The sequence below is a fragment of the Anomalospiza imberbis genome, chromosome 9 (genome assembly GCF_031753505.1).
Source record: "Anomalospiza imberbis isolate Cuckoo-Finch-1a 21T00152 chromosome 9, ASM3175350v1, whole genome shotgun sequence".
NCBI lineage: Eukaryota > Metazoa > Chordata > Aves > Passeriformes > Viduidae > Anomalospiza > Anomalospiza imberbis.
This window is the reverse complement of record NC_089689.1, coordinates 26736486-26744753: the sequence shown is the minus strand read 5'-3', so window position 1 is coordinate 26744753 and position 8268 is coordinate 26736486. Positions and strand designations below refer to the sequence as shown.

General features: G+C 45.1%; 1 protein-coding gene across 1 annotated transcript; it reads left to right on the top strand.

Moving 5' to 3' along the window:
• The first annotated feature begins 394 nt into the window (after positions 1-394).
• DHCR24 (24-dehydrocholesterol reductase) lies at positions 395-8046 on the top strand. Its single transcript, XM_068198840.1, has 9 exons — positions 395-728; positions 1875-2030; positions 2482-2587; positions 2847-2965; positions 3060-3323; positions 4015-4158; positions 5102-5299; positions 6025-6203; positions 7699-8046. The coding sequence occupies exons 1-9, from the start codon at positions 471-473 to the stop codon at positions 7850-7852; spliced, it is 1578 nt and encodes a 525-aa protein (XP_068054941.1). The 5' UTR covers positions 395-470; the 3' UTR covers positions 7853-8046.
• Positions 8047-8268: the final 222 nt, after the last annotated feature.

Here is an 8268-nt window from a genome sequence, read left to right as displayed (position 1 = left end):
CAGTCCCCATTCCCAGCCCTGCCCGGGATCTGAGCCTGTCCCGGTGCCCATTGCCAGCCCTGCCCGGGGTCTGAGCCTGTCCAGTCCCCATTCCCAGCCCTGCCCGTGGTCTGAGCCTGTCCAGTCCCCATTCCCAGCCCTGCCCGGGGTCTGAGCCTGTCCCGGTGCCCATTCCCAGCCCTGCCCGGGGTCTGAGCCGAGTCCCCCTCAGTCCCCAGGCGGTGACACCCCCGCCGCGGGGGGGGGGGGGGCCCGGTGGCCGCGGCGGTGAGGGGGAGCGCGGGGCCGGCCGCGCGCAGCCAATCGGCGCCCTCAGCGCCTGGTCCGATCTCCGCGGAGCTCTCGGATTGGCCGTCGCCCTCCCCTCGCCTCACGCCTCGGCCAATGGGGGCGGAGGGGCGTGGCCCGGGCGGCGAGCGCGCGAGCGGCGGGCGCGGCATGGCGGGGTCCCATAAGGGAGCGCGGCCGTGATGGAGCGCGAGCGGGCGGTGGGCGTCATGTCGGCGCTGTGGTCGGTGGGCGCGGGGCTGCTGCTCCTGCTGCTGTGGGTGCGGCACCGCGGGCTGGAGGCCGTGCTGGTGCACCACCGCTGGGTCTTCGTCTGCTTCTTCCTCATGCCGCTCTCCATCCTCTTCGACATCTACTACCATCTGCGCGCATGGGCCGTGTGGCGCCTCCACAGCGCCCCGCGGCAGCACGCCCAGCGCGTCCGGCACATCCAAGAGCAGGTGAGGCTTGGCCGGACCGCGGCTCCCCGGGGGTTCCGCGGCTTTGCGAGGGGACAGCGTGTCCTTGTCCCGCGCTCTGCCATCCCGCCATCCCAGTCCTCCCCTCCACCCCACGCCATTCCGCACCCGGGGCAAAGTCCAGCCGGAGCGGGGAAAAGCAAAGGTGCAGGGTTCTTGTCCCGCTGAAATTCCTGTGGAACTCCCTCGCTGCGGCCGCTGGCGCTGCGGGGTCCTCAGGGATGTGCTGTGGGCCGGGCAGGACACGCACCAGGCTCGGGGACACACGTGTGTGCAACGTGGAAACAGCGGTCTGAGCCGCAGGCTCGGCAGCGCCTTCGGATTCCACTCACATCCCGCTGCTCGGCACTTCCAGGCGGTGCTTCACGGGCAGATTAAACTTTTCCTCCACCCAGGAATGCAGATGTCTGTAGTGATTCTGTGCTCTCTGGTATTTGTGGTAATTCTGTCACGTCCGCTTCTGTTTCCTGCCTCGTCTCTCACATCGCGGATACAGATGGATATTCATGTGCATGGCGTTATTCTCGGAGGGGTTGGGGTTGTTGACTGGGGGTTTTTTACCAGCTGTAGTAGCAGCTCAGCTTTGAAGAAAATGCAGTTGTTTGTTCTCTGGGTGTTAACCACTGTGGCTTTGCAGAATTCGTGGCTCATATGTATGGCTTGCACATTTTCCTTCCCAACTTTTTGTAGAATCCTAGGAGGCTTTGGGTTGGAAGGGACTTTAAAAATCATCTCATTCCAACCCCACCCTGCCATGGGCAGGAGCATCTTCCACTAGACCAGGTTGCTTCCACTAGACCAGGTTGCTCAAGGTTGCTTCCCCTAGACTAGGTTTTCTCTCTTTGCCTGGTCATTCAGAGGCTCAGGCCACTTTTTGTGTGTTTTGGATTAGAACTAAGATTCTAACAGCGATAATACCTCCCTTAGAAGAGGTTTTTTTAAACTCTGTTAGTGTCTTGTTATCTTCCTGAATCCTTCCCCAAAAAGAAAACCCCAGAGCTACAGCATATTAGAAACATATCCTCTGCATAACCATACCACTCTGGTCATACTTTATTTAGAAGTTCAGAGGTCTGCAAAGGGGCTTCCAAAGCATGGAAGTTGGCTGACAGTTGTTGGCTCTTGCAGGTCCGGGAATGGAAGAAGGAAGGCAGCAAGAGGTACATGTGCACGGGCCGGCCCGGCTGGCTGACGGTGTCACTCCGTGTTGGGAAGTACAAGAAGACTCACAAGAACATCATGATCAATTTAATGGATGTTCTGGAAGTAGACAGTGAAAGACAGGTAACAAATCCCACCACAAAGCCTTCACTATGATGGATCTTGTTGTTTTCTTCACAATACTCAGAGCTGAAGGGATTAGATTCCACAAAGAACAAAATTTTGTAGCAGACCTATCACATTTCAAGGGTTTGCAGTGTGGGCTTGGATCGTTCTAGCTGAAAAACCCAGCATATGGAATTGCTTGGCTTTTATGTGCTGAAGTCTAAAAGACCAGATTGATTTATGGGTTTGGGCACTGAGCAACAAGATGTTGAGGCAGAGGAGGAATCACTAAACAGTTCCCACTATTTTTAGTAGTTCTCTTAGAAAAGTGAGTCTCTGAGTTCTGATAACAGATGGAAGTGTATCCGGTTAGCCGTGTTTTGTCATCATTAATGCTGAACTCTTAATTTGTGTTTGTTGAGAACTTGCGGGTGGGGTTTTGTTTGTTTTTTTTTTTTTTGCATTTTAGGTTGTTCGTGTGGAGCCTTTGGTGTCCATGGGCCAGCTGACTGCATACCTGAATCCCATGGGCTGGACTATTCCTGTGGTACCGGAGCTTGATGATCTCACAGTAGGTAAGGATTGCTGATGACAAGAGACTCACTGATTTTTGCTGCACTTTCATTAGGGTTTTTTATGCAGTAAAACATTGCATTGTTTTAAAGGTTGTAGAAATACTCTGTTGAGCCTTATGTTCTTTGTTGTATTTATGTTATAAGCACTTTTTTTTTTTTAATAGTCTTAAAAGAGCTTAGAAAGTGGAGGTTTGCTCTCATAAGTCACCCACATTTTGGAGTGTGTTTCATTTGATTTGTTGTGTGCTCTCTTGATAAGGTGGCCTGATCATGGGAACTGGCATTGAGTCTTCATCCCATATCTATGGACTTTTTCAGCACACCTGTGTGGCCTATGAACTTGTTCTTGCTGATGGAAGCCTTGTGAGATGTTCACCAGTAAGACAAAATGTTACTTTGCTATCATTTACAATGTCATTGACAGTTATTGGTGTGGATATATGATTTAGTATGACATACATACTTTTTGCAGACTGAAAACTCAGACCTATTTTATGCAGTGCCTTGGTCTTGTGGTACTCTGGGTTTCCTGGTTGCAGCAGAAATAAAAATGATTCCTGCCAAGAAATATGTCAAAATACATTATGAGCCAGTAAGAGGACTGCAGAAGATTTGTGAGAAGTTCACTGAAGAGTCTAAGAAAAAGGAGAATAGTTTTGTGGAAGGCCTTATGTATTCCTTGGATGAAGCAGTCATCATGACAGGAGTCTTGACTGATGAAGCTGAGCAAAGCAAGGTAACTAAAGGGAAGTTACTCACAATAAAAAAAATACTCTCAAGGTCTAACTGAAGCTGTACTAAGATAAAACCACTATAGAATTGGAACAATCTCTTAAGATAGGATTAAAATTTGGATCGGTCCATTAGAATATTTTAATTCCTACTATGACAGAATCTGCTCTCTAAATCTCTTTTATTGGTGAGAAATGACCCACTGATTTCATTGTTCTGAGGAGGAGGAAGAGAAGGATCTTTTCTCCTGGACTGAACAATGCTGCTTTGAACTGCAGTTATTCAGAGTAACTCTCTTCCCAGCAAGCTTTTAATTCTGTTAATACTAATAAAAACACATTGGGGCATGCACAGGAAGGTCATGCTAAATGTTCATGCAACCCTCCACCTGGATGTTTCCTCTCTGCCATGTGAGGTTTTGGATTAATGGTGGGTTTAGAGGTTGGCATTTTAGGAATTCAGTTCTGTCACATTTGTGGGTTCTTAAATAGCTTGTCAGTGGCAAGCCTTACTTAAACCTTAATGGCAAGAAAGCTAAGAAGGAGCCTTGCAAGTGGAGTGAAGGCTTCCCAGATGTCTTGTGACAGTCTTACCCAGAGGGTATAACACAGATTCCTCCCAGAAGAGAAATTTGGGGACATACTCTGTTGTCTAGCAAGGTGTAACTTGCCTAATGAATTCATGTTTTCTTGTAGATAAACAGAATTGGCAACTACTACAAGCCATGGTTCTTTAAGCATGTGGAGAAGTATTTGAAAGCTGACAGGACTGGAGTGGAATACATTCCTTCCCGACATTATTACCACAGACATACTCGCAGTATCTTCTGGGAGCTCCAAGTAAGACCAGTTCCAAAATTCAGATATATCTGCAGGAAGGTACTCTGCCCTTTCACAGTGTAGGTACAATGTACCTCCTTCCCCTTGGCAGCAACTTCTGTCTGTAATGGCAGAAAAAAATGGCAAAGTTTATGGCAAATTTACAAGTCCTGTATGTGGGTGCAGCAAATCCAAAGACACTTCTTGGCACATAAGGTGTTGTATCAGAAGCTCCTAATTTTTGGTTTAGTGGTTTCCTGAATTTAGACCTTAAGTATGTATTTCAGCATTAAATTTTTGTACCTACTGAGTGATTTCCAAATTCAGATGGTGGGAAAACCATGAATGTGAAATTCTGGCTGAAAAACTGCCCCACCTAAAGTAATTATGTAGTCAGATCATTACTTAGAATTTCACAAATATGTTTATTGTCATGTGTACTTACACAAAACTTGATTTGACATTCTGAAATATTCCTGTTATTACATTTTGAATCTCTGGAGTGAGGTGCCAGATCCTTTCAGCTCCTGCAGAAGGTAAAAACAGCAGTTGGCTGTGTGGGTGGTAATAAAACTGATACAGCTTTACAATGCTATTGAGAAATTTGGTTGTTCTTGCAAGACTTCTGTAAAGTTAGCTCCTTGTGCACTCCTCCCTTGGATGTTGCAAGATAATAGCCTGTTGCTCTCTGAACTTCATTTTCTTGAAGTTATTTGGGGCTGGGTATGTTGTGATTCATACAGCTGAAAATCAGTGGTAACCAGAGGGGGCTTGGGGCAAGGCTTTGTAGCCAAGTGCAGTCCCGGCCCCTCTAATTTGCTAATCTGTGTTTTAGTACTTCAGCAAAGTATCACCAATTAAATTTATTGAAAATCTGGCTTAATATTACCCTGAGGGCTCTAAAGTGTTCTTTTGGTCCACTTACACATTCTTGAGTCAAACTCTTTTCCTTTCCTCTTTGAAGGATATCATTCCTTTTGGCAATAACCCCGTGTTCCGTTACCTGTTTGGCTGGATGGTCCCCCCAAAAATCTCTCTGTTGAAGCTGACCCAAGGAGAAGCCATTCGGAAGCTGTACGAGCAGCACCACGTTGTGCAGGACATGCTGGTGCCAATGAAGAGCCTTGAAAAATCCATCCAGACCTTCCACGTTGACCTGAATGTAAGAACTCGTCTCCCAGCAAATCTTGGGTTGTTTGTGATAAGAACTGTGACTGTTGATGTTAAGACATAATATCCTGCTTGTGCAAAAGGTCATTATTGTGTCCTGGGAAGTGCTGTGCTTTGTGAGTCCATGATGCAAGGCTGCAGCAGAAATAAACACAGCTCTCTGAAAAAGAGAAGCATTAAATAAAAGATTCAAGCTTTGGTAGAAGCTGACACTTCTAAAATATTTTATCACTTACTAAAATTTGAACTTCATCTAAAATGATTGGTGGTCTCACCAAAGACCAACTGTGGAGCTTCATTTCCCTCTCTTGCTTTTATTTCTGAATTTATTTTAGTTAGTGTAGAATTTAAATTTGGATCATTTCAGTTTTGGACTGACCTGGAAAAGAAAACCCTTCCTTCCTTCCCATTTTGCTCAGAACATTGTTGCTTTGAAATCAGGGTTGGTTTATTTGTGGGTGTTTTGGGGTTTTTTTCCCCTCTTAATTTCAAATGTTTAAAGGGAGGAGATGTAATTCTAGGAGGACATTTCAATCGATTTGTGCTATAGTCATTAAAAATAACACCAGGACAGCTGAGAAGGAAGAGCTGAAAGCAAAAGTTTCAGTCCAAGATTAGCAGAAAGTTCTCTTAACTCTTTGTTTTGCCACATTTATTGAAGAGCTTAAAGGATGATTGTTAAAAAATAAGTGATTAAGTGTTTTCCTGCCCCTGCAGGTGTACCCTATTTGGTTATGTCCTTTCATATTGCCCAACAATCCTGGTATGGTCCATCCCAAAGGAAATGAAACCGAACTCTACGTGGATATAGGAGCTTATGGAGAGCCCAAAAGCAAACAATTTGAAGCCAGGGCCTCAATGAGGCAAATGGAAAAGTTTGTAAGAAGTGTGCACGGGTAAGGACACCGCTCCTCAGAATAGTGATAATGTCATATCATTCACACCCATGTGGTTTAATCACAGTTATTTATCCTGCAGAACTTTAATATTTAATATTGCATTAAGTTAACAACCACAATAATTGAAAACCAATTTAAATTTCTCATTTTGGTGAGTTTTAAATATTATTTCACTTTGGTAGGTTTTGCAATCAAATAATAAACAAAAGGACAACACTGGCTGAAGTTCTTGCAGTGTGACTTCAGGTCACCTTTCAGCTCCAGGCTGCTCTGGGTGTAGAGTCTGCTGCTACAAAATACATCTTTGGATTCCAAGGATCATCATGCAGGAATCCCAAAAGTTTGGAGAGCTTCCCTGCCTGCCCTTGGGAGTGTTCTCCCTGCAGTCCTTGCAGCATCATGGAGCGGCTCTGCCCCGTCCTTGCACCGGGATGTCCTTGCCCAGGGGCCCAGCCTTGGCTGTCCCTGCAGTCAGTCCCTGTGTGCTGGTGGCATTCTTTCCTCCCTCAAAACTTGTGCTCCAGAGCTTCCTTTTCCCTGCCTGGCTTCTGATTACACAGGACCACAGTGGGCGTGAGGCATGTGCCCACCATCTGTCACGGACTCGAGCCAGCCTAATTTGCTGGAGCGGTGTCAGTGGAGAAGCAGCCACAGGCTGGTTTCTCAGGAACAAAAAGCAACTACATGGTATTTTTACACCATCAGTCTAATTTATCCCCATTTCTATTTTGACCTACTTCTCAGTCTAACAGTGATCATGTCCCATGTGGCTGAGCAATAATGGCAAGGCTGCTTTGAGATGATTTGGGGACTGCAAATGACTTTGAGCTGCAAGAAGTGATTTGCCAGAGAACAAAGCAACCCAAAGTTAATTTTAAGGGTTTTTTTTCATTAATTTGAAATTAAGATTTTAATTTTAAGCTCTTTACTGACAAAGTTTGGTCTGTTTTCTACCCGTCACTGGGAAATGAGCAATGGATAAATGCTTAATCTTCCAGTTTCGTAATCACACAAAACAATAGAGCTTCTATGTTAGGTTGTGTTTTGCTGCTGTACTCTGATGGTAGCTGCAGCTTAGAGAGCACACTGTGGAAGTGAGGAAGAGTCCACAGCTGAAGAAGGATTAAATTGTAAATGGACCTTTGTTACACCATGCTTTGTTTACACTATGCATTTATCTTCCTGGCCTTGTCTCATTTTGCCTTCCTAGTTCTATTCTTAATGTCCAGAGAAATTAAAAAGTCAAAGCATGTATTGTTACAGCTGTCTTGAATGGATGTTGTAATGCAGGGAAATATGAGATTCTATGACTGGACCTACATGAATCCTAAGAAAATAGGCAGAAAAAAATACTAAATCCACAAAACATAATTGGCTGAGTGTCCCAGCGTAATCCATGTGAGCTGTGTATTTGCTTGTTTTTAAAAAGCATTCTTGATGGTATTTGCTATTCGAGCTTGCAGTGAATCTCTTCTTTTTCCCTTCTCTCCAGTTTCCAGATGCTGTATGCAGATTGTTACATGACCCGTGAGGAGTTCTGGGATATGTTTGATGGCTCGTTGTACCACAAGCTGAGGGAGGAGATGAATTGCAAGGATGCCTTTCCAGAAGTTTATGACAAAATCTGCAAAGCTGCAAGGCACTGAGCCTGGCTGAGCTCACCAAGCAATCAGGGAAAGAGGAATTTACCTATAGCTAGTCAGTATATCCTTTTAAAAAAAAAGCTTTATTGCTCTCCAAATAAGCTCATTCTTATTGATGTTTAAAGGTATGAATTCCTGCTTTACACATTTATGTTTAGTATTTCTTCATATGTTTTAAAACCAGTTTTCCAAACTCAGAGTGATTGTTTTTAAGAAATCTGAAGTGCTAGCCTTTGTATCTAATGTGGTGACATAGGTGAGTTCACCTATTTCCAAGCAGAAGAAAAACAGTGGGAATGGATGAAGACACTGGAGTTACACCAGCTGTGTAGCACAGCTATATTTAACATGACTTCTGAAAACAGGAGGGAGGGCTCAGAAATAGGTGCCAAAGCTGAACACATTGTCTAATTAATCAT